The sequence below is a fragment of the Ovis canadensis genome, chromosome 13 (genome assembly GCF_042477335.2).
Source record: "Ovis canadensis isolate MfBH-ARS-UI-01 breed Bighorn chromosome 13, ARS-UI_OviCan_v2, whole genome shotgun sequence".
NCBI classification, from domain to species: domain Eukaryota; kingdom Metazoa; phylum Chordata; class Mammalia; order Artiodactyla; family Bovidae; genus Ovis; species Ovis canadensis.
In genome coordinates, this window is record NC_091257.1 from 46039721 (window position 1) to 46066818 (window position 27098).

General features: G+C 41.2%; 1 protein-coding gene across 1 annotated transcript in view; it reads right to left on the reverse strand.

Moving 5' to 3' along the window:
• Positions 1-27098, reverse strand: part of CUBN (cubilin) — a 273943-nt gene that overhangs the window by 7584 nt on the left and 239261 nt on the right. The window contains exons 60-64 of the mRNA XM_069547580.1: positions 15631-15839; positions 5618-5780; positions 5044-5249; positions 3272-3419; positions 2182-2363 (exon numbers count right to left, since the gene is read on the reverse strand). Of these exons, the coding sequence (XP_069403681.1) occupies positions 2182-2363; positions 3272-3419; positions 5044-5249; positions 5618-5780; positions 15631-15839 (908 nt within the window). The remainder of the gene's footprint in view (positions 1-2181; positions 2364-3271; positions 3420-5043; positions 5250-5617; positions 5781-15630; positions 15840-27098) is intronic.

The following is a 27098-nucleotide window of genomic DNA, read 5'->3' on the forward strand; positions in this document are numbered from 1 at the left end:
TTTACCATGCGGTTAATTGTTGGTTGTCTTAAGTCACAGAATGTTTTCAGAGGTGTGGTAGGTGGTCTGGTCAGGTTGTGTTGCTCAGGAGATATTCCCCACCCCAGCTTTTTGTTTGTTTTACCACAAGACTTGCGGGATCTTAGTTTCCCGACCAGGGATCGAACCTGGGCCTCAGCAGTGAAAGCACTGTCCTAACCACTAGACCACGACAGGAGTCCCTGGAGAGATTCCTTTTAGGTCTATAGAGTAGCCAGCAGGAGAGAAAAATGCCTTTCTAGATTATTCTGCTAAGTGTTTATACAAAGTAGCCTTGCTGTGGGTGGAGCAGCCAGTTCACAGACAGCAGACAGAAGTCCAGCTGCCCTACTCATCTCAATATGGGTCTTTTCCCTCTGGATCCTCTTTAGAAAGCTGATGCTCTAAAAGAAGGAGCAGGATAGTCATTCTCACAGAATATGCCAATGAATCGTCCTTTTCATTTCTCTCTGCACAGGAGGAATGGGACAGGAGAGCAGAGAGCATCTCTGGGAGTTCAGATGAGCCTGAAAGGGTTGCTAAAGGCAAAGGCGGATTTCAGATGGGGTCGAGAGCTTGGCCTTCGAGGGGTATAATACATTCAGAATCCTCATTGATAAATTTCCATTCTCATCATCTTTAACATGAATGGAATGCTGAGGCTGCAGTAAACCATGCCAGAATCTTCCCGCTGAAAACCAGAAACAGTTGGGCTTTGCACGCCTGAGCTGCCATTTCCCGTCTTTGCTTATTGGACAGAAGTTTCAGGCCCATTTCTATGGGTTAAGGCACAGCGGCTGGAGACTTGCCCTTGCTTCCCAGCAACCAGAGGCAAGCAGCAGAGTTCACGCTAGTCACTAACGGGCAACTCAGGCTTGATGTGGACCAGGAGTAGCTGCACTGCGACTCTGAACCGTCTGATGGTTCGTCCTTTTTCTGTGTCTCACTCCACCTCTCACTTCTGCTTTATGCTCCATGGAGCTGTTCAGCCTCCATGGTGGGTACGTACGTAGGTCTGAGTTTAGTAACCTGATTGATGCCAACAAGACTGTCCTTCTCTCATCTCCTCCCTGCTACATCCATGTCCTCCCAGTTTCTACCATGGCTAAGGTTCCCCATGAAAAGGCATACGCTTCCTCTGAGAATTTTACACTCTAGGTTGAGCATAGTCATTAACCAAGGACTTAGATGAATTCTATTGCGGGGCCGGGGGTGGGGGGGTGGGGCGCGGGCACTTTCCAGGATAAGAAAACCCCATAACAGGTGTAGGGGAACAAACTGACTTTTTGGAAACCTTGCCAGAGATTCACATGCACATGAAACATAGCCAACTTAGGGACTCTTGGGTTAAGATTTAGGTGTGAATTCAATTCACAGAGGGGTTCAGCATCTTTGTATGTATGAGGCTTACTCAGCAACTCAGTTTACTTCCTAAGAATGAATGCATTTCCAACAGAGTCTGCAAAGGACACAGGAGAGAACGCTACGGTTTTTACAGCAAAATATAGGTGCTAAGCCCCAGACAAGGGAGGGTTCTCTCTCAGTGTGTTTCGGGAGAAGGAGGGTAGGGTGGGTACGGGACAGGCAAGCAGCAAAGGTGCTCCAGAGGAGGGGGAAGAAACAGAGCGTTCCTCTTGTGTCTGCCAAACAGGTGGTCAAGGAGACACTCTCCGTAGAGAACACTGAGGATGCCCCAAACATACTGTGGCCATTAGCAAAATCAGGTAAATGATTTAGTATCATTTCTTATTAAATTCAGACACGTCTTCCATCTCCAGAATTAGCACTTTGCACTTGACCTCCCTCTGGTCCTTCCAGTCTCAAGCCACATATCAGTGCCTTCAAGATGCCTTCTCTGTCCCCAGATGGGTTAAGTGCCCCTAACCTTGCTGGCTGTTGGTCAACAAGAGCAGACTACTTCCTGTCTTGTCTTTCCCATGGATTGTGAGCCTCCGGGGAACCCTGACTATGTCTTGTTCCCTCCTGGATTTCCCGTGTCTGGATCTTGGAGATGGTCGCTATTTAGGGGCTGAAGGGATGATGGACAATTTAATGAAATGAGGAAGGAATATGATTCGCAGTAGCAGAGGGAACGGTGACAAATCTTGAGGGATCCAGCATCTTTTACATAGTTCCTTTACACGGTATTCAGACGCGTGTTACCTCCAAGAAGTCATGTGTGCAGCCACTTGAGTCCTCGATGCCAAATGAGTGAAAGAAGAGGGAGATGGTGTGGCTGCCGGGGGCTGTGAGCACGGCTGTGCAGTCCATGTCACTGGGGTAGTCACTTGGCCAGCCAGGACTCCGCAGGTTGCCAAATGCCTTCTTATATTCTCGATTGCAACCTTAGAGGAAAGACAGCATCATAATTAATGTATGCATCCCAATGGTTAGTGCTCCTTCAACTTGACAGGAATAATTCAAGGAGATTATTAAATCGGAGCAAACTTCAGAAAAAAGCTAATCTAGCTCCTCCATTTACCTCTGAGATGACTGAGATCCCAAGACCTGAGGTGGACAGCGTGCCGGGCAAACACAGCGCAGTGTCTTACCACAAAACATCCTAGTGTGAAATGTGAAATATGAAGGCTCTCCTATGAAGATGAGCATTCCAGCACTCTCTGCATTTTTCTGATGATCCGGAGGTGGAGTTGGCTGACATTTAGACTCTGGACATACAGACTCTACCTCCAAGACAGAGTTTTGTCTGAGGATGTTTCCTCAAATACCTTGATGAATTGTTCGTTCTGATACAACTGGCAAATGATAGCTTTCGACCATTTTTGGTAAAAATACCCTGAGTGTTTTTGTTTGTTTTAATCAAAGGCAGCTTTGGTTTTAATCAAGCTTGGAACGAACATTACATAAAGTGTTCTCTGGAAATCAATTTCTTGGTGACAGTGAACAAGTAACTCTTTCAAGGCTCCTTGGTTTTTCCAAAGTAATTTTCTAATACATAGTGATTTCTCTATGTGGTTAAGAGCATAATTAACATAGTAACTGGTATATATTTTTAATTAACAACATGAACTTAATATCCTGCATTCTCAACATTTTAAGTATTTCATTTGCTTTAACTCTCCAGAAGCCAGCTTTAGTCATTTACTAAATGGGGCTAGGCTTCCGGTAAAGTCTTACTTCATCTGGGTATGGTTTGTGTCAACAAACCTTAATTTACTCACAGGCGTCAACTCCAGCCGTAATTGTAATAATGGCAGTTTTTCTGAATAAAAGATTAAATCCCCAAGCTCACCTGCAATCTGATAGGTAAAACCCACTCTGGAGTTTATATTGAAAGCTTCTGATTTGAAAACGATGACTGCAGTGCTCGTGGAGGAGTAAAACGTGGGCACGGCTGACACATTTCCACTGCAGAAGCGAATTCCTGGGTTTCCATTACTCTGAAATGGAATGGAAGCCAAGGGTCAGTAGGTTTAGTTTCCAAAGAGAACAGGCCACAGCAGAAATTAAACTGCATATAAAAATACAGTTTAAGTATTTAACCATGGAGACCAATTATAGAGTTTCAAGCACTCTGCAGTAAGATGTCACCTTGGCCATGGAAGTGACAGATGTCTCACATCTGAGGGGCGGGTGAGAGGTGGAGAGGTTTCTGCTGATACCACAGGGCAGCCCCCTGCCTACCGAAAACAGGACCGTCCCCCTCACCCCAAGTCCTCTCTAAGGGCTATGCTGTTGTCAGAGCTCAGCCAGGCTGCTGGAGCTCACTACAGTTCACCCGGGGCGTCTCCGTTGTTCGGAAGCCCCTACGACTAACCAGCACTGTTCCTGGCCCTCTCTCACCACCCTTTAGCAAACTTGCAGTGTATGAGTTGCTCCTTAAACTGCAGCGAGACATTCCACGTATTCCCAGGTGCCTCCACCAGGCAGCATCCTCAGTTCAGGATTCCTACACTCTAATCCCATCGTTCTCTTTATGTCAACCACCTAGTCACATGATGTTGATGCCCAAATCCTCAGGTATTCTGTGACCATCACACTTTTGCAGTCAACAATCTAACATCTTACCCCATGAGCAATTCAGACTGATCCATTTTTTAAAAAACAAAACAACTTTCCTCTGTTTTTTTAAACTATGACTATAGTCCCCCTAGACCGGTACCAAATGGCTTCTTAACCGAACCCTCCAATTTGTTCTACACACAGATCCCGCTGACTACAGACGGGCTTCTGCCTGGAGCACTGCAGGCAGAACAGCAAAGATGCACGTCAAAAACTCCGGTTAACAGCCTGAAACGATCCCATCCTTGTTAATCGGCCATACTCCAATACAAAATGAAAAGTTTCTTAAAAATTCAGGTTAATTGGGGAATCAGTCTCTGTGGATGGGGCACAAGAGCAGGCACTTTTTTGTTTTAGTTTATTTTTAATTGGACGATAATTGCTTTACAATGATGTGTTGGTTTCTGCTGTACAACAATGTGTGCGTGCATGTTACTAGCTCAGTCGTGTCCGACCCTTTGCGACCCCATGGACTGTAGCCTGCAGGCTCCTCTGTCCATGGAATTCTCCAGGCAAGAATACTGCAGTGGGTTGCCAGGCCCTTCTCCAGGTCAGCAATGTGAATCAGCCATGAGTATACATATGTCCCTGCCTTCTTGAGCCTGCCTCCCACTCCCACATCCTGCCCTCCAGGTCATCACGGAGCATGGAGCTGGGCTCCCTGAGCTGTGCAGCAGCTTCCCACCAGCCATCTATTTCACACATGGTGGTGGAGATTGCCAGTGCCACCCTCCCAGTTCATCCCGCCCTCTCCTTCCCTCTCCGTGGCCACAGTCTGTTCTCTACTTCAGGGCCAGGCACTTTTGCCAAGACACCCAGATGGCAAGTAGGCACACAACCTACAGACCAAGTTCAGGTTTCTTAATGCCTATAAATAGAGGGTGTCATAAAAGGCTAGGAGTAACTTTGAGAACTTATCCAGTCATGTCCTCATTACTTCAAGTGTTTTGCAAATTCTGATGAAAAGGTTATAGATGTTTCTGTCATTCATACAATTGTTACCTCCAATGGGTCCTGAAACTCTAAGTAGTTCTGGTTGCAGTCTTGAGAGTGCAGCTGAAATGCCCACACAGTTATCTTGACCTGCTGATGTAGGGGAGCTTCAATGACCCAAGTACAGGTGGCAAGGGGGACATTTGGGTCTGATGAATTGGGTGACGAAATACTTTGTGGGGTATGAGTTGCATTAAATGTTCCGCCACAAGGCACTGAGATGGGAAATAAAAAACAACTTAGAAGACATTTTACTTGTAACTCATCACACATATAATATTTAAAGTTCTATTTTCCTTGTTCTTCTAACCCAAAGGAGCTGTATTTATATCATTCTAGGAAGGATTTACATTATACATTCTTGACTAAGAATTGCACCAAATTTGTACCATGGATTAAACACAAAGTAATTAATAGGGTGTTTAGTAACTGACATTGAGCTCAGATAGTAATTAACATTGAGTTTAGTAATTAATACTGAGGTTAGTAATTAACATTGAGTATAGATATAATCATGTCATTATTTTGAGTGCATAAATACACATGTGTTTTATAACATGTAAAAATGTCTCAGTTTACTCACTGTCCATGATGGTATATGTAGCATTAAATCCTTCTCTTTCTAAAGTCAAGTCACTGACAAATTGAACTGTAAGGAAGTTTCCAGAAGAGATAAAGGGGGCAGGTATGGTGGAACCACAGAATGTTCCAGCCAAGTTGGCATTTTCACTGTCCCCATCATATAACTGAAAAGAAAAACAGCTCATTAGTTTTCCATTAGTCACAAAGAAGTTGCATATTTTACACTAAAATGCACATGAAGTTACAAGAGGTCATAGTTAAGAATCTTACACTAATGTTCTTAATGCTGGTTTTAATTTAGGAACTGAATTGTTATCGAATCAATTACGCTATAATGATTTTCAGTAAGAATCTAGTATAATGGCCTACAATTTTTTTCTCATTGGGAAAGTCATATTTGATTTAAAAAATAATGTGTCATTAGAGCCACAAACCCATCACCACCTTCACCTCTGTCCCGACTAACGGCGCAGGTCCAAGCCATTGTGACCTCTTGCCTGATTCTCATCGCATCTTCCCACGGATGCCCCCGGTCCTGCTCTTGACCCTCTACAGTCTGTTTTCAACACACCAGCCAGAGGATACAGTTTAAGTGTTAGTCAGACCAGGTTGCTGCTCCGCTAAGAGCTCTCCTAAGCCCTCCCCACCCACTCAAAGCCGTGGCTAGGGCCTGTGAGGCCTGATAGAACCTGCTCCCACTCCTACTCCTGGGCTTTCCCAGCTGAACTCTTAATGGCCTCCACTTTGTTTGCTCTGCTCCTGGAGTGAAACAGGTGCTCCGGCATCCTCGCTACTGTACCTGCTGTTTCTTTTGCCTGGAATGTTCTCCTGTTTATTCATATCGTTTCATTCCCCTCTGTTAAGTCTTGACTTAAACATCACTGACTCAGTGGACTTCCCTGACCACTCCCCTCCTCATGTGAGATCTTAGTTTCCCCACCAGGGATCTAACCTGCACCGCCTGCATTGGAAGGTGAAGTCTTAACCACTGGACCACAGGGAAGCCCCCAGAGTCATCTTTGTGTCAGTTAATGGCTCAAGCCTAGCACCTCAGCCACCCTCGACTGCCCTGTCTCCTTCTGAACCCCCGTCGATTCTGCTCCACCTTCACCCTCTGTCCCAAGGGCTCCATCTCCGGTGCTCCCACAGGGCTTCCTCACCTATACTGTGGTAACAGTTTTCATAGCCCTGACTCCACAGAGCATTCTCCCCCGGCTGCCTGAACATCTGTAAGCTTAGAACAGGCAAAGATCCTGCTTGGCCTGCCATGTCCCCGGGGATCTCATTGCATCTTCACTTAAATCCACCCTCTTTAGCATGGTCTGCAAGGCCCCTCTTGTCTGGCCTGGGCTGCTCTTCACACTTGCCCGCTCCTCTGAGGTGTGCTGTGCTTAGTCATTCAGTCGTGTCCAACTCCTTGTGACCCTATAGAGGACTGTAGCCCCCCAGGCTCCTCTGTCCATGGGGATTCTCCAGGCAAGAATATTGGAGTGGGTTGCCATGCCCTTCTCCAGGGATCTTCCTGACCCAGGGATTGAACCCAGGTCTCCATGTAACTCCTCCATCCCCTGGCAAGTCTCTCTGAGCTGCTCCTCTGCCATGAGCTCTCTCCTCAGCCCTTGGATGGCCCATTCCTCATCATAGGGTCTCTGCTCAGATGCCACCCCCTCAGAGCCCAACCCTACCTAGTGGGCACTCCCCCAGGATCTTCCTGTTCTCTTTTCTAACTATAAACAAGACCTACCTTGTTTATTGCTTATTTACTTCTTCTGGTCTCTCCCCTATAAAGCATATAAACCCATAGGTGGGTGAGGGGACCTCTCACTATTTCCTGTATGTCACCAGCACCCAGAACAACCCCCAGGCAAAGGAGCTTTCAGCAAATGCCCTTCAGCAAATGTTGAAATAGTGAGTGCTTGTATTTTCTCAAACACATCACTAGAAGACAAAGTGTTCTCCATCTGAGCAATCCCTATTGCACTGCTAAAACAAATATCTGTGTGGATTCAAAGATGGAACTGATAACAGAACCACGGTGTGTTATTAAGCCTCAGCAGCGCCATGATCCCTGACATTACTTTAAGATGCTGGGAATACATCAAATGGTTAAAAACGGTCTTGTCAAAATAAACACAAAAATACATTTCCCACTAGATGGCACTGTGTCTCTCTTTGAACATGATTTTAATAAAATTTTAGTAAGATTTTAAACCCAAAAGAGACTGAGGGGCTGAGTTATCTAATCCCCTCATTTTACAGAAGAGCAGATTTGCCAAGTTTTAGGCAGTGTACTTTTTCTGGTAAACAAGTTAGGTTTTTATTATAACCATCGCTGCCTGTATAAAATCATGGTCATATCAACAAGCATTTTTATTCTTGGTGCTGTGTGTCAGGCCTCCGAGCTAGGTCCTGTCTATAAAAGGATGAATAAGCACTTCCCATACCTTTAAGACACTAATTTGACTCAGAGATTAATGAGAAGAGGTTCATAAATTAAATATGTGTGTGTGTGTGTGTGAATTATACATAAATAGAGAAATATGAGTGCTATAGGAAAAGAGTTCAGTGCATGAGGGGAACTCATACGATTGAGTCTGGACAGACCCCACACAGACGCCTGAACTGTGAGCAGAGGCCTTCCAGACTGAGACAACAGGAAGGGCACCCTGGGCAGATGCATCCAGGTGTGGAAGGCCACAGAAGGACAGAAGGCCTGACCTGTTTCAACACCTCCCTGCCCTGTGACCCACCGGCCTGCAGATTAGGTAAGAGAACAGACGTGGGGCCGGGGAGTTCACTGGGACAAGGCCGATGCTTCATATGCCTCATGCGAAGGGCCTTGTATCTCCTACAGGAGTTGCAAGATCTGATTTGGGTTTTCAATGGATACGCGGGCAAGGTGATGGAAAGAAATTACAGTAAGTCCCCAACATACAAACGAGTTCCATTCCAAGAGTTCCTCTGTTAAGTCCAATTTGTTCGTTAAGTCCAACAAAGTTCACCTAGGTACCCAATTAACACAATCAGCTATATAGTTTGGTACTATATGAGGTTTATATAGTATAACAGCTGGTATACAGGGGCTGGCACACATAGTCTCATCTTGAAAGCTCACAATTTGAAGGTTCATATGTAGAGGACTTACTGTATAACCATGCCCAACCTCGAGCTGGTGTTCTTATTACTTCACTCACTGCCACAGTAAGATTTCTCCTAATGGAGCTGAAATAGGAGATGATAGAGGCTTCTGGACTCCAGTGTAGGCCAGGCCAGGGTTTTTTCCCTGACGACGCCACGTCTCCACTGTGAACTTGGCAGGGCGGCTGTGTAGAGGCTTGCAGGAAGTGCACCATGCAGAGCTGCAGGCGGGGACTCTTACTCGGGGGAGGTCAGCAATGGCGCCCTGAGACCACCCTGAGGCCCTGCATCATCACCAGCAGCTGCCTGGTGCATTCTGGGAGCACATGTCTCTGCCATAACCACCTAGACCTGGAGCTTGAATTTAAGTTCTAAGTCTTGTGGATGGAGAGAAGTGCTGAGAGGATTTCCGTGTTTTCTCAGCTTTTAAACCTCTTTAACAGTGGTGCAGGTTAGAATCTATTTAAGACCCTGAAGGAACTGCAGAAATAATCTGGTGGAAGATAACTTCTGATGATAGCTACTGCCAGATCTTCCTTGATTGGAGCAGCTAAAGAAAGTAGGGAAGGAAATTTGGGGATTTTAACTTCTATGAATTTTTAATGCATGAGGGCAAGAGGTTTTGATATTGGGCTTTAATTCTTTTTAAATTTAACTCCGTAATTTTCCCTGGTGATCCTTGGGTCAAGAAGATCCCCTGGAGAAGGGGATGGCAACACACTCCGGTATTCTTGCCTAAAGAATTCCATGGACAGAGGAGCCTGGTGGGCTACACCATGGTCTCAGGGAGCTGCAAAAAGCTGGACACACAACTGAGCAGTTAACACTTCCATTTTCTTTTTCATAATTTTAGACATCATTTTCCTTAGGACTTTATCTTTGAACATTTTCCTGGGAATGTGATAACAGCAGAATTTTAATAGTCTTATTTGAAAACTATGTAGCACCTCAGAGTATCTTCATGAATTCTTTGATCTTACTGTGAAACGTCTGACAGAGTCTGCTGGACAACGGCCTGGGTATAATTTGGAATGAGAATGACAGTAGAGAGTAAATTTTTAGGTTTGGGGTTGAACTCGGATACTTTATAGAATCTTTTGGGGAAAATGTTATCTTGGTCCTAGTGGTTCTAGGTTTTTATTATAACCATCGCTGCCGGTATAAAATCATGTTCATATTAACAAGCATTTTTATTCTTGGTGCTATGTGCCAGGCTTGGTGCTGTGTGCCTTGGTTCTAGAGCTTGGTCCAAGCTCTAGAAGAGCTTGCAAAGGAGCAATGAAGAGAATCAGCTCTAAATGCAGGAGTTTTTAATATAACAACAAAAGTAGTATTATATAAAATCAATAATATTATTAATATGATTATTATGTAATCTCAGACTCTTTTCCAGTGCTTATGGCAGAGTTGGGAATATAGTAAGTACTCAAATTAACATTCATCGAATGAATGAATGGATAGGACCTGACGCCTCCCTAATTACTGACCTCCTCCCCAAAACTGGACAACCCCCTCCTCCTATGGCTGATCACAGACTGATGGTTGAGCCCAGTGGGTTAAGACAAAGGTTTTCCATGAGAACAGTATCATCTAGGGAGTGTTTTGCAAAAGTGTGGTGTTTGGGGCTCATCATAGTAGTCTGAGGCTGAAACTGGCACTTAGTGTTTAGAAGCCACACTGCAGAATTCCAACAAAATTCACAGGACAGGTGTGCAGTGTGAAGATTTATATACCCCACATACCTGTGGATGTCCTGCCAGACACGTGTGTAAGAAAACTGTTTAAAATCATTTGGTTCCAGAACCTAAGCTCATTCTGTATATAAACACAAAAATATTTTGCACTGCTTTAGTAAGAAACAAATTTCCAAGAAGGCAATTATTTATAAGTTGAGGGAAGACTGTAGTTTGTTTTATCTGGAACGATTTGATTTGAAATTTGGAAATTCATATTGTGGATGGGTACTGCCATCACCTTTTAAGTTGCAAATAGAGCCTATGTACTCATACCAGTTCAGATTTCCATGCGTGCATCTGTCGTGGTTCCATACATAGGAAGGAGTTTAGTACTTAATCAAGAGACTTAGCATAGTCACGTCAGAGCATTTACATGTTGGTATATACACTGTTTTATGGGTTTTCCTTTTATTTCTGCTTTTCAAAGCTTTTAGCATAATTGTAAATTGAAATAATATATATGGCTAGGCTATGGCACAGATGAGCTTTCACTTCAGATGGTCAAAGGATCATTAGACAATATTCCGTATTCCAAGGGGCACTGACTGCACTGAGAAGAAGCTGGGCAGTGTTAGAAAGAAGCCCCTCCTTTTCCAGTTCCATGTTTCCCAGCAAAGCAATGTCAGTTATGGTCACAAAACGGAGTCCTCTTTGCTGTTTCACTCACTGCTCTCCACAAAGAAATGACTTAACTGATGAATAGGCTGGTGTTCAGAAGCGGGGCAGACGCCATGCAGCTTGCTTCCCCTCTTCACCCACTGCTCTGTGATAACCATTCACCCACTGGAAGCCAGCTTCTGTGCGGTTTCTCTGAAATTCAGCTCAGCCATCCCATCTAGAATGTCTTTCTGAACCCTGGAGTGACAGCACTCATACTTTGGCTGTTTTGCTCTATTTTTCTGTGTTGATCACGTTTATTGGCTTTGCCATGTTATCAGTCTCATCCACTTATAGCTCCATGATTGAAGCTTATCTTTGATTCTCACACCTCAAGTGCCAGGCACAATGCTCAACACCTAATCATGCCATGTGACTCTTCAGGGAATGGATGTGATGTCAATTGAAACAGCAACCACTCAGTGAAATACATAATTCTCTACTTATTGCAGTTATCTTTTTGTTGTTACTACTGTTGTAGTTGTTTTTCTTAGCCATACTGGGTGGCTTGCAGGATCTTAGTTCCATGACCCAGGCCCTCGGTGGTGAAAGCCCAAATTCCTAACCACTGGACTGCCAGGAAGTCCCCTACTGCAGTTATGTTAATTACTTTCCAAGTCAACCCTTTCAAAACAATAATGATATAATTACAAATGAATAATGAATTTGGCATGTTTTCACTGAAATATCTACCTACAGAATTAAATTAACTTTTCTAAAAAGTTATTTGATTAGAATCTCTAAGAAACAGTCTAAAATGAGCCCAGTGTCCTATTTATCACAATGAATCTCTTTAATAAAGGTACCTCCAGGCCTCACATTCCAAGAACTGTCCTGTGATCTGCCAGATGCACATAAGCTGGAAATGGTGCCAATTGAGGGAAACTGCTTTCCCAAAAAGAAAACCAAAAGTACATCTGAACAGAATTTCTTTTAAAAAATAAAGGCCATTTTATACTGAAGCCAGAGAATAACCCCTTGTTTTCAGTATTGTTATGTCTGTCCTAAATAGCTTGAAAACATCTATAAAATTAATAGTTCTTTTATTTTTATTTATTTATTTTTTTTTTTGCCACCCAACATAGCCTGTGTGGAGAAGGCGATGGCACCCCACTCCAGTACTCTTGCCTGGAGAATCCCATGGACAGAGGAGCCTGGTGGGCTGCCGTCTCTGGGGTCGCAGAGAGTCGGACATGACTGAAGTGACTTAGCAGGAGCACACAGCCTGTGGGATTTTAGTCAGTTCTCCATCCAGAGACTGAACCTGGGCCCTCAGCAATGAGAGCAGAGGCCTAACTGCTGGACTGTCAGGGAGCTTCCAATAGTTCTTTTAATTGTATTATCAAATCACACATAGAAACATATCTTGAGAATAAATCCAGTCAGCCTCCTCCTGGCACAACCACATTCTAAACATCCCCCATGTATTTACATTCATAATAATGTATATGTAAATCAATTATTCATAATATTTTAAGAAAAGGAGATTATATAGCCTTCATGGCCATGTAGAGTCACCCAAAATGAGGAAAAAAGAAATAAATTTATTTACAAATTGTATGACAGGCACAGTGCTAAATACTCTAACATACCTTATCTTTATCCTCAAAACAGTCTTGCAAGACAGGTACAGTTGTGTGATTTTGTTTGTTCATTTTTCAATAGATGGACTGATGAGAATCAGGGACATTAGCAAATTTGTCAGGTGGCAAAGTTGGGTTTCAGTCCATATTACCTGCCCTGAAAATGTATTTCTCCTCTGGTAAAAATAAGCGCTCAAACAGCCTTGAACACCAGCTCCTTGCTGCCCTGGCCACTCTGGTCTCATTCCAGACAAGAAGAATCCACCCTGAACTGACATTTCTTGCTATCTGTAGTCTTTGGTGAGTTCCTTCTGATCCGGCTTCTGTCCCAATACTTTATCTAATGGTTGTCATCCAATCTAATGAGTTTTTCTTTATCTTAACCTTTCCTGGCCTCTACTTTACAATTTAATAGTACTGACCATCCATCCTTGGTAAAAGACTTTTCTCCCTTGACTTCAGTGATAACTGCATTATTCCTGGTTGGTACATTTTTCTGTGACTTGTCTGTTTCTCATCTTGATTCTTCTGTCCTTTCCAGCTGTCTCACTCTGGACCTTTCCTGGAGTTGAGCGGGAGACTGGCTATTCAGTGCCATGCTGTCTCTCTCAAAGAAAGCATCTCTCCTGATTTAAGAAACTCTCTTTGCTGCCTTCTCTCTATTTGTGTCGCTGCCCCCTTGCTGGAGCTCTGGTATTCTCTGCCCCTGGGCAATTTCACTTGGCGGCCCTGCCATCATCCAAATTAAACTCATTCCTGCAAAACCACGGCCTCCTCCTAAGAGTACTGACATTCTTTTGGTCTCCTGGGCATGGCGCTTTTCACAGTGAAAATATAAGACTGTCTATAATTAAGTGCCCTGGTAGCTCAGACAGTAAAGCGTCTGCCTACAACGTGGGAGACGAGGGTTCGATCCCTGCGTCGGGAAGATACCCTGGAGAAGGAAATGACAACCCAGTCCAGGACTCTTGCTCCACCTGAGGAAAATCCCATGGATGGAGGAGCCTGGTAGGCTACAGTCCATGGGGTTGCAAAGAGTCGGACATGACTAAGCGACTTTTCTTTCTTTCTTATAATTAAGTACTCAAATGTGTATTTTGTCTATGACTTTTCTTCCCTTTCTTTTAAAACCAATTTCTGCAAAATTTAAGATGATTTTTGAACTTTGGTTTCTCTCACATCCAGCTTGTCATCTGCACCATCTCTGCACCCTCCTCACTTAAAGGTAATTTCTTCCTGGGCTCCTAACCCCAGCCTCTCCCAGGACCATCCACCTAGAATGCTGAGTCATCTTTCTTAAATACTGTTCTCATCTTATGACTCATTGGAAAACGTGCAATCACTCCTTATTTCCAACTACATAAAATCTAAATGCACTAGCTTGATGTTCCAGATCCTTTATAATCTGGGTATTTCTCCACCTATGCAGTCTTATTTTTTGCTCTGCTTTAACAATAATCTGCCCTGATAAAGTCAACCTCTTCACTCATTCAACTTCAATGCCTTTTTTGTACGTCTGCCTCACCTAGAATGCCCTCTGTCCTAACCTGAATAAGGGTCTTTTCATTCTGCGTATCTTTCTTGTTCACACCAAATCATCATGAACCATCCTTCCTTTTAAACTTGCACATGGCTTCAAGCCTATGCCCAGTGCACTTGAATATCAGCTCTCCTGAACTACCTGGTGTTGATTCGCATGTATCATCCTTTAACTGTGCAATCAACTTTAAGCTCCTCCTGAACAAAAATAGTGCCTGTTGTTTACCCCCAAGAGTGTAGTGGTGTATACTGATTGATGCTGCTTAGCACTTTTAATCTAAATGCATATAGCTTGATAAATACAATGATTTAATATTAAAGAGTCATTTAAATATTAAAAAGTTTCTTGATTTACTTCTAATGGGATTTCAGAAGTAAGATATTTTTCACATCTAAAAGTAATATATTAAATAAGTAAATATCCAAACTTTAAAAATAGATACAGGAAGGAGGGATGATTTGCATATAGACACTGTCATTTATTTTAGATTTTGCCTAAGATCCTTTGATAATGTCTTTCCAGATGACCCATCATGCCATAAATTATCTCTTGACAAGGCTTGGAGGAATAGTGAATCTTAAAGTTAGTGTTAGAAGCTACACAAAATTTTTGACTCATTCCTGTTAGAGATTATTTTGATGTGAAGATAGGGCAGTTGCAGTATCATTCATTACAGCAGAGGGCCCCCAGTACTGGTCCATGGCCTGTTAGGAACCAGGCCACATAGCAGGACGTGAGTAATGAGCAAGTGAATGAGGCTTCATCTCTATTTACATCTGTTCCCCATAGCTCACATCACCACCTGAGCTCCGCCTCTGATCAAATCGGCTGCAGTATTAGATTCTCGTAGGAGCATGAACCCTAACCCCAAAAGTCAAGGCAGAATATCCTGAGATTGCCACAAAACAGAAATAAGAAAGAAAGTGAAGTCACTCAGTCATGTCCAACTCTTTGCGACCCCATGGACTGTAGCCTACTAGGCTCCTCTGTCCATGGGATTTTCCAGGCAAGAGTACTGGAGTGGGTTGCCATTTCCTTCTACAGGGGATCTTTCCAACCCAGGGGTTGAACCCAGGTCTCCCACACTGCAGGCAGATGCCTTAGTATAATAAATATAATGCACTTGAATCATCCTGAAACCATCTTCCACTGCCCTCATCCATGGAAAAACTGTCTTCCATGAAACCCATCCCTGGTGCCAAAAAGGTTGGAGACTGCTGCTTTACATCATCGAAGCACAGGTCATTTAAACAATTAATAGTACTCACAACTTTCAGGACTTTATGTGTGGTATAAACTGGAATACATCATGAAAAACTCTGGATTAGAAGACTCTTGTTAAGGAACATAATAGCCTTACCTTGACATAATCATAAATGCATCTTCGCAAAGTAGTTGCTGCCTCCAGAGCAAATGTATGGAAGGTGAGTTTGATGACTTTGTTCACGGGGGCAGTGATGAACCACACACAATTTAAATTCTTGTCATACCTCCCAGTAGAATCAGAATCAGGGGAGGCAAAGGTATGGTCTGAACCTGTCATGTAACCACCACATCCTTGCTGAGGCCCTGTGTTAAAACAAAAAAAAACACATCAGTATGCAGAGCAAAGAAGGTGAATCTTAAATTTTATGTGGAGGATTTTTAAAATCGTATAGTTTCTTTTTTCTGTCACACTTTGATGAACATCATCAGGTTGTACGCAGGCTTCATCGAGCTTATGCACGCGCGGGTGCCCCCTGCCTTAGCTTCTTTGTTATTTATTTCCTCTTCAATCGCTGATCTGTCCGCCTCTACCAACTCATATCTAGGTGCCTAGAAAAGTGGGTAAACAGATATGGTCCTATATGCATTTTTAGAATGCTTGATATGATTTACCAGAATTTTTTCTACCCTTGCAAAATCCAATTTTATATAAAATAAAGTATTTTGCATAACAAAACTGATGGAAACTGTGAACACATTTTACCTTTATGTTCTGCTTTCATGAACACTATCAGATTGAAAACTGAATTTAAGAAGAATTTCCCCCACATGCCAAGAAAATTGGCTCTCAAGATACCTTTTATTTAAATAGCCTGGTAGGAAGAGGCTGAGAGGCATTTAACACTCCATTTCACTTAATATTAAACTGTACTCTATATTTTCCAAAAATATGGGGAAGCTGAAGAAGAGGAACTTCGAGAAAAATATCTACTTTGAAATGAAAACTCTGAAATTCAGAATAAAAATACAAAAGAAAGATAAAGAATATTCTCAATGCTTAGTTATGAAAAAAATATGGCACAGACTCCTCAGAGAACAGGATTTAATTTTTTCCACTCCACAGCCTAAGCTGATGCTTTGGAAAGGAAGAAAAACTTTATTGGTAATTTTGAAATGAATACATGAGGCTGAATTAAGGTCAAAACAGCTCTAGGAGGAATGGAGATGAAATAGGCATTCAAAGTAGTATTCATAAAGCTTACAATCTACACAAATACTCAGCATTACAAGTTGCATAGTTAAATTCACTGACAGTGGTCTTCCATTTACTTACCTGTCTCGTTTCATTTATTAATATTAATATTAATGTTAAAAGTGAAAGGGTTGCTTTCAACATTAGGAGGCGCTATGGTTCAGGACTTGGCTCTTGGCAGGAAAGGCAAACAATGGCTGCCGACATGGGATGCAAAAGATAACAAATGCTCAGAGCGTTTTCCAGCATAGGCGCCTTATTTAGTAAGTCAAGCTACCCTGTCACAGTCTAAGTCAAGTACAGCTACAGATTATTTGCACTGTCAGGTGTTTCCTGGAGTTGAAATGCTTCCAGTCCAGTCCCTGATATATCCATAAGCGGCATCTGGAGCAAAATTATTCTGAAACCCTAAGCAATGCTAATCACTCTATTCCTATGAAAGTGAAGTGAAAGTCACTCAGTTGTGTCCGACTCTTTGTGACCCCATGAACTATAGTCATGGAATTCTCCAGGCCAGAATACTGGCATGGGTAGCCGTCCCCTTCTCCATGTTATCTTCCCAACCCAGGGACTGAACCCAGGTCTCCCACGTTGCAGGCAGATTCTTTACCAGCTGAGCCACCATGGATTCCTAGGCAACAGGTCTACAAAGTGAAGAAAGAAATGGAGATTCCACAGTTTTTGCTCCAATGTGGACTGATTGTTACCAAAGGTAACCACTTAAGCTTATTGAAAAGCCTGACATGGAAGAACAATTACTAAGGGTATTAATGAACTGAGAAATTTATTTACCTATTAAATAATGTTTTGTTTGTTAGTCAAGGAAATATATTTATTATTTCTTAAGTTTTGTTGGTGTGTAGTTTGTTTACAATGCTGTGTTAGTTTCAGGTGTACAGCAAAGTGAATCAGTCAGACATATACATACATCCACTTTTTTTAGATTCTGTTCCCATATAGGCCATTACAGAGTTTTGAGTAGAGTTCCCTGTGCTATACAGTAGATTCTTATTAGTTACCTGTATTTATATTTAGTATTGAGATGGGAAAAGATGAATGGTATTCCAATAGCAGTGATGTCATAAATCAATAATGATGATACCATATAGAAACTCATAGGTGCCACAAAAGTGGCAGAGGCAAATTTTGCAAGAAAGGGAGACTATTATTTCAGGCCAAGAGGATCTAGAATGTTCAAGGAGGAGGTGACATTTGATCTGTATCTTAAAGGATAAACTCGACAAGACCATAGAGAAATGGGGTTGGTATTGGCAAGTCCAGGCTGACAGAGTTTGTAACCAAAGGTTAAGTGGACAAGGACTTACATTTATAGAATTTGATCTATAGACTTTATTCTATAGCTAGCAGGGATTCACTTGAAAGGTTTTTGATCTGAGGAGTGATAGGGTCAGAATAAATGCACTTTCTCATCAAGTCCAACCTAGAAATGCATCTGGAGGAAATGAAACCAGACCTGAGCACATGGAGGAAGTAGGGGAAGTGGTCTGGGCTGGAGGAAGTAGGGGAAGTGCACTGTCAGAGGTCTGTATGCAGGAAAACCGGACTGCTGGGCTTTAGTCTACTAATACATCAGCTCCAACGACTAAATGCTATTTTCTAAAAAACTTAAGCTATATGCTTTAATCACCACTTGCTTATTAATTGTTACTAGTTAGGTTAATAAGGATAGAATGCCAAATATACTGAGCACTGCAAGTGCCATTATACACACTTACTGCTGATACATGCAAGACAAGATACACACTTATTAGATACAAGACTACTCCTATTGCTACTACTGCTGCTAATGTCTTAAGAAAGAGACACCCTGCCTTCAGGGAATCCCAGAGCAGAACCCGCAGCTCACTGGCGTGCACTGGCACAGGCTTAGAGGGAGACTGCGTCATTCCTAACTCTTCAGTCTGTCTCTGTGCAGTGGTCTAGAATGGACAGGGAGGCCTGGCGTGCTACGATTCATGGGGTCACAAAGAGTCGGACACGACTGAGCGACTGAACTGAACTGAAAATGGACAGAGTATATTTTTCTGTCCACTTGATGCTAGATTTGACTGTGTGACTTGCTTGAGACAATGGAATATTAGCGGCCAAGAAGTAGGAAGAGCACATTTAAATGTGCTGATGCTCTTCGGCTTGGACTTTTGTGCTTGTGTGATCCACCAAGAGCTCATGCCCTGGGGACTTGCATGGAAAGCAGACCCAGCCCTAGCCTATACTGTAGAGCCAAACACACTCAGCCTGCATCCTGAAACAGGCAGGCAAAACAGCCTGATGATCCATAAGTAATAGAATTAATATTCTAGGTATAAGCCACTGCATTTTGGATACTCTGTTATATGGCATTATTGTGGCAATAACTGACCAATACAAAAATAGCTTTTTCCAGTTATCAAACTATAATAGAGTATATTGACTCATAAAATGAACACACAGAATAAAGAAAAAGGAGAACTAAAATTATTGTCAGATAATCCTGGCCCAAATAGTCAAATAACTGAAGTAAATATTATATTATATGAGTGAGTTATATAATTCAAATTCTATATATTCTATATTATATGAGTAAACATATTATATGAATAAACAGTCAAATAATTGAAGTAAACACAATATGATATGAGTACATATCTTTCAGTGTTTGTGGCATAGGAAATGGAATGGTTATACTTGCTCTGATTCCCTAGTTTGATATTTAAACCTAGCATAACTGCTCTGTGCTTCTGCCCCTCATAAGGCAAAATGGAAATGGAAGCCTATGTCTTTGAGGAAATATAAAGACAAATATTATCAAATATTACCAAAAAGTACTATTGCCATGATACTATTTCTGAATTTCAACAATAGTAGGATACAGGGGAAGAAAAAGGCAGAATTCTGTAACAATGAAATAGTGTCATATATTTGTTTACTATATCAGTATTTTAGAATTCCTTTCTTTGAGCTAGTCTATGACTTTAACCAAGACTTTAGTCTTGACTTTAACCTAATGTTCTTTAGCATCACAAACTCACCATCTTCTTTGTCACTACTCATGTTTCTACCATCCAGCCAGCTCCCACCCATCAGCAACTTCCTGATGTTGTGTCAGAAGCACTCTGGAAGACCCACTCTGTGCCAGAGAACAAATGTCACTCTAACCTCCTAACCAAAGAAGAAACACTTCCTACAAAAGAGCTCTGTCTTTAGAGAAAGCAAATGTTGGTTGGGCTTCCCTGGTAGCTCAGCTGGTAAAGAATCCGCTTGCAATGCAGGAGACTCTGGTTCGATTCCTGGGTTGGGAAGATCCCCTGGAGGAGAGATAGGCTACTCACTCCAGTATTCTTGCCTGGAGAATCATATGGACAGAGGAGCCTGGTGGGCTACAGTCCATGGGGTTGCAATGAGTCAGACACGACTGAGTGACTAAGCACAATGTTTGGCTAAAGAAATATTGGAAACACAAATGCAATAAAAAGCATTGAGATCTGGGTCCAGATCTACTTGATTAAAAATCAGTAACTGAATCCTCAATTGTCTCCCTCCAGTTATGAAACTTCAGAGTGAAATTCAAGCCAGAATAAATCTGAGGATAAGAAATAGCTATCTTATCTAAGAGAAAACATCTGGAAGGCTTCATTGGAGGCAGATACATTTCTAAACAATTATCTTGAGAACTGACATTTCTGCAGCTGACATTGGAGGAGGCTGACATTTTTAGAGGTCTTCTGGATAGGATCTCTCTCCATCTCTGGACAACCACTACTTGGACAGATGGTGGCAGGCCAGCTGGACTTTCAGATAAGGATCGGCCTGACTTCAGGCATTTTCCTGTTCCCCAGCGTGTAGTTGAAGGGAGCAGAACATAAGCACAGGAAACAGAACACAAACGCATTTAAAGCTGGTGCCTTAGGGAAATGAGAGTTCCATAATCCTGTCTTTGAGTACATCTTACTATGATTTTCAAAGCTGCAGTGTATAACTGCCCTACACCAGTGAATTCATTTAAAAAGTTCACCTAAGCTTCAGATGAACATGTCTTGTCTTTTTCACTAAAAGTAAACTGAAGTTGTTATTCTACTCCCTGGGCTTCTCTGATAGCTCAGTTGGTAAAGAATTTGCCTGCAATGCAGGAGACCTGGGTTCGATTCCCGGGTCAGGAAGATCCCGTGGAGAAGGGACAGGTTACCAACTCCAGTATTCTTGTATGGTGAATTCCAAGGACTATATAGTCCATGGGGTTGCAAAGAGTCAGACACGACTGAGTAACTTTCACTTCACCACTTCACTTCACTTCATTCTACTCCCTAACCCTAAACATCACCGACTCCAAGAACAATTCAGTCACTCAGTCATGTCCAACTCTTTGTGACCCCATGGACTGAAGCACTCCAGGCCTCCCTGCCCATCATCAACTCCAAGAGCTTACTCAAACTCATGTGCACTGAGTCGGTGATGCCATCCAACCACCTCATCCTCTGTCGTCCCCTTCTCCTCCTACCTTCAATCTTTCCCAGCATCAGGGTCTTTTCAAATGAGTCAGTTCTTCACTTCAGGTGGCCAAAGTATTGGAGTTTTGGCTTCAGCATCAGTCCTTCCAATGAATATTCAGGACTCACTTCCTTTAAGATGGACTGGTTGGGTCTCCTTGCAGTCCAAGGGACTCCCAAGAGTCTTCACAGTTCAAAAGCATCAATTCTTCTGTGCTCAGCTTTCTTTAGTCCAACTCTCACATCCATACATGACTACTGGAGAAACCATAGCTTTGACTAGATGAAACTTTGTTGGCAAAGGAATGTCTCTGCTTTTTAATATGCTGTCTAGGTTGGTCATAATTTTCCTTCCAAGGAACAAGCATCATTTAATTTCATGGCTGCAGTCACCACCTACAGTGATTTTGGAGCCCCCCAAAATAAAATCTCTCACTGTTTCCATTGTTTCCCCATCTATTTGCCATGAAGTGATGGGACCAGATGCCATGATCTTCATTTTCTGAATGTTGAGTTTTAAGCCAACATTTTTACTCTCCTCTTTCACTTTCATCAAGAGGCTCTCTAGTTCTTCACTTTCTGCCATAAGGGTGGTGTCTTCTGCATGTCTGAGGTTATTGGTATTTCTCCAGGCAATCTTGATTCCAGCTGTGCTTCTTCCAGTCCAGCATTTCTCATGATGTACTCTGCATAGAAGTTAAATAAGCAGGGTGACAATATACAGCTTTGACATACTCCTTTTCCTATTTGGAACCAGTCTGTTGTTCCATGTCCAGTTCTAACTGTTGCTTCCTGAACCTGCATACAGATTTCTCAAGAGGCAGGTCAGGTGGTCTGGTATTCCCATCTCTTGAAGAATTTTCCAGTTTGTTGTGATCCACACAATCAAAGGCTGTGGCTGTTGGCAATTTGATCTCTGGTTCCTCTGCCTTTTCTAAATCCAGCTTGAACATCTGGAAGTTTATAGTTCACATACTGTTGAAGCTTGGCTTGGAGAATTTTGAGCATTACTTTGCTAGCCTGTGAAATAAGTGCAATTGTGTGGTAGTTTGAGCTTTCTTTGGCATTGCCTTTCTTTGGGATTAGAATGAAAACTAACCTTTTCCAGCCTGCTGAGTTTTCCAAATTTGCTGGTATATTGAGTGACCAAGGAAATGAGTTTGAGCAAATTCTAGGAGACAGTGAAGGACAGGGAAGCTGCAGTCCATGGGGTCACAAAGAATCAGACAGGACTGAGCAACTGAACAACAACTGCCTTAACCAGACACCACATTTTAAGTTATGTTTGCAAGAAAAATAAATCTAAATTCTAAGTGGTTTCTGTATCCTGAGTTAGGTTTTTTGTTTGTTTTTAGTAATTTCACTCAGATTGACTTACCTTAGACATCTCATTTTGAGACTCAGTCTAGTTTAACATAGAATGTGTACTTAGTCCTGTAATATTTGGGACACATTAAGCTAAAATACTAACAGAAACATAATTTCAGCAGTTAATCGTGAGCTATAGTCACAAGTAAAAGAGCAATGCAATGTACAGAGAATTTAGAGTAAGGAAAAGGATATCATTAACTTTTAATTTGTTTTGCATTATTTTGGTATTACTGAAAACACTTTATATATGCATTAATAGTCTCTTCATGAAAATGAAGGGTACTTCATGAAAATCAGTCTCACCAACTTTGAAATTTTTAAAATATCTTATTAAGTAATATACAGTGATATAATCATGTCAATTGATGCAGGAAGAGGATTGACAAGATCCAACATACATCATGACATAAACTCAGAAAACTAAGAATAGAAAGGAATTTTCTTAACTTGATAAAGAGCATCTATTGAGTTGGTCAAAAAATTCATTTGGGTTTTTCCATAGGCTATTATGGAAAAATACAAACAAAATTTTTGGCCAATCCAATACAAAGAAAACTTATAGTTAACACGGTACTTAAGGATGAAAACTATATGCTTTCCTCCTAAGATCAGGAACAAGACAAGGATATCTTTTTCTCACCACTCATATTCAACAAAGTATTGGAAACTCTTGCTATCGTAATAGACAAGAAAAAAATGCAAACTGCAGAGGAAAAAAACAAAATTGCCTCTATTTGCAGATGCAGAAAATTCAAAGAAATCTACATAAAAATTCCTAGAATTAACAAGTGAGTTCAGTAAGAATTCATGATACAAGAACTATATACACAAAAGTCAATCACATTTCTATAAACTAACAATGAACATATGGAAAGTGAAATTAAAAATACAATTGTTTTAAAGAAGATAAAATACTTAAGTATACACTTAATGGAATATATATAGAATTTACATGCTGAAAATTACAAAGTGTTGAAAAAAATTAAAGATCTACATAAATGGTGAGACATACATATTTAGGGATTGGAAGACTCAGTCTAGTAAAGATGTCAACTATTCCCCAAAATGACTCATAGTTTTAATTGTAATTCCTATCCAAACCCCAGCAAGATTTTTCTGTTGACATAAGAAAGCTCATTTTAAAACTCAAGATAATAGAATATTATTATCATCAAGATAATAGCATATCAGTAGTACACCAAGATAACAGAACATCATTCAGGGCTAAAAAATTACCTATCAAGCCATGAAAAGACAGAGTAATATACAACTTAATGTATATTAGTAAGTGAAAGAAGCCAATTTGAAAAGGCTATATACTGTATGATTCCATCTAGATGACATTCTGGAAAAGGCAAAACTAATGGACAGTAAAAAGATCACTTATTTTAAAATTTACATTGAAAGGCACAGGCTCTTGAATTGCTAAAATAATCTTGACAAAGAAGAATAAATTAGAAAGGATCAGTCCACCTGTTACTATACAGCTACAGTCATCCAGATAGTATGATATTAACGGGAAGTTAGATAAATGGATCAATGGAAAAGAAGAGAACACCAGAAATAAGTTCACAAATATGTCCAAGTGATTCTTTGCTGTTTAGTTGCTAATTCATGTTCAGACTCTTTTGCAACCCCAAGGACTATAGCCCATGAGGCTCCTCTGTCCATGGGACTTCCCAGGCAAGAATACTGGAGTAAGTTGCCATTTCTTTCTCTTAGGAATCTTCTTGACCCAGGCGTTGAACCTCTGTCTCCTGCCTTCTTGACAGACAGGATTCTTTACCATTGAGCCACTTGGGAAGCCCAAGTGATTCTTTACAAAGATGCAAAAGCAATTTAATGGAGGAAAGACAGTCTTATCAACAAATGCTGACAGAGAATTTGGACATTCAGAAGCAAAAACTAATTCCAACCTAAACCTCAGATCTTAAATAAAAATTAGTTCAAAATGGATCCTAAACATAAGTGAAAAATGTAAAACCATAAAACTTTTAGAGGAAATCAAAGTAGAAAATCTTTGAGACCTCAGGATAAGTAGAGTTCTTAGCCTTGTTATCAAAACCCTATACATAAAAGGAGAAACCAACATGCAGGATTTTATCAAAATTAAAAACTTTTGTTCTAAGAAAAACTCTGTTAAGAAGATAAAGAGGCAATCTATGGACTGGAGAAAATGTTTGCAAATCACATACCTGGAAAAGACAACTACTGAGAATACATGGAGAAGTCTCAAAAGCCAACAGTGGAAAAACAAATAACCCAGTTAGAAAATGGGAAAAAATTATGAACATATACTCCACCAAAGAAGATATACATGTGACAAATAAAGCACATGAAAACTCTTCACCATTAAGGAAGGGTAAATTAAACCATAATGAGATATTAATACACATCTATCAGAATGGTTAAAATACACACACATATGCACACACACTCAGTGGTGGCTCACTGTAGAGTACCACACTCCACAATGGAATGAGCAGAGTGGGGGAAACCAGAGTGTGGGCAGCACAGAAAGTACTCTCTAATGACTTTCTAACCAAAATGATAGAACACAGATGACAATGAAATAACAGCTTCAAGTGCTGAATGAAAATAATTGGCAAACTAGACCTCTATATTCAGAGAAAAAAGATACCATGAAATTTAAGACAGAATCAAGCTGCTTTCAGAAAAACAAAAGCCAAAAGACATTTTTACCAGAATATTTGATATAAATTTAACAAAGCACTAAAGGGAATTCTTCAAAAAGAAATAAATTGAAGCCAGATGGAAGCATAGAAATTCAGGAAGAAAAGAACAGCAGCAATGGTAAATATTAATTATGTAAAACAATAAAAATATTTTATATGCTTAAAACATACATAGAATTTAAATAATTAAATAATGGCTATTAATAGCACAGAATACAGGAAGCAGGTTAATGGATTTAAAGTGTTGCCTTTGTCATGTCATGGTAAAGGGACTAGTTTTAAACTAGATTCTGATGAGTAAAGGGGGAATGTTATAATCTCTAAGGTAATAACTAAGAGAAACCGTATACATAGGTAATAGTATTTAAAAGAGAGTGATAATTGATTAATTTAGAAAAGGCCAAAAAAGATAGCTAAAGAAACATGACAACATATGGGGCAAACAGAAAACAATACAGGGGTCTATTTTAACCCAATAATGGTAGTAATTTTATCAGATGTAAATGTGATACATTCTCCAATAGAAAGACAAAGAAACCAAAACGCAAATACATTCTTTGGAGTATAGAAATGTTCAAAGTGGAGAAATTGAAAAATATGTCATGAATTGAAAGAAAGCTAGGGAAAGAAAACTATACTAAGTCAGCAATAGTTGACACTAAGGCCAAAAAGAAAAAAGGACCTTGCAGAATGACATGAGTCAATTCACCAGGAAGACATAATAATTTTAAAAGTAGATGTGCCACACGTTACATTGCCTCAAAGTAAAATAAGACCAAAATTCTGAGCTTCTAATTGTCGTATATGGCTACCCACTGGATGACTTAGAGTCACCAAATTCTCCACACCAAAACCAAAAGTTCTTATTTCCTCCTGTGAAAACTTGTCCTCTCCTCTAAGTTTATATTTGAATAGTGGTATCACATGATATTGCCCAGAAACCTTAGTAGCATCATGCTTTCCCTTTTCCTCATTCCTGTTCAAAGACTACTACGTCCTCTCAATTCTTCATCTTAAATGCTTCCCCTTTCAACTTCTTTATTTTTGCACTATCACTGTTCTCATCGTCCCCTGCCTAAATGACTGCAATGCTTTCCCAAATTTTCTTGGCCTAAAATGTTGCTCCTACTTCAAAACAGACCCTGATGCTGGGAAAGATTGAAGGCAGGAGGAGAAGGGGACGACAGAGGATGAGATGGTTGGATGGCATCACCGACTCGATGGACATGGTTTTGGGTGGACTCTGGGAGTTGGTGATGGACAGAGCAGCCTGGCGTGCTGCGGATCATGGGGTCACAAAGAGTCGGACACAACTGAGCAACTGAACTGGACTGAACTGAACTGATCTGACTTCAGAACATCCTCCTCGCAGGTGCTAGAATGTGCTTTCTAATACAAATCATATTAGATCATAGGACTCTCCAGTCTCCAGGCAATTGATGGTTCTATGTGCCTGTGGTACACAGCCCAGCATGCCCACCCCTGCCTGTCTCTCCTGTCTCAGCCCCTACTGTCCTCCACCCGACACCCCAAAGCTTTACTAACAAAGAGCAGGCCAGTCGGCAACCTCTGAAATGGGAAGCCTCTGCAACTTTGTACAAGCTTTTTCTTCTCCATAAAATGCCTATTTTCCCAACAGATACCTTCTCAGCCTTCTGAGTTAATATTATTTGTATCTAAAATTTATTCCATTCTAAATGAGTATCAGGGAATGTTTTAATTTCCTGTCTACCACAGCTCTATGAGGTAGTTACTATTCGTGGCCCAGTGTACAGATGAGAAAGTCAAGAGGATAAGTGACTGTTCATGGTCAAATTTG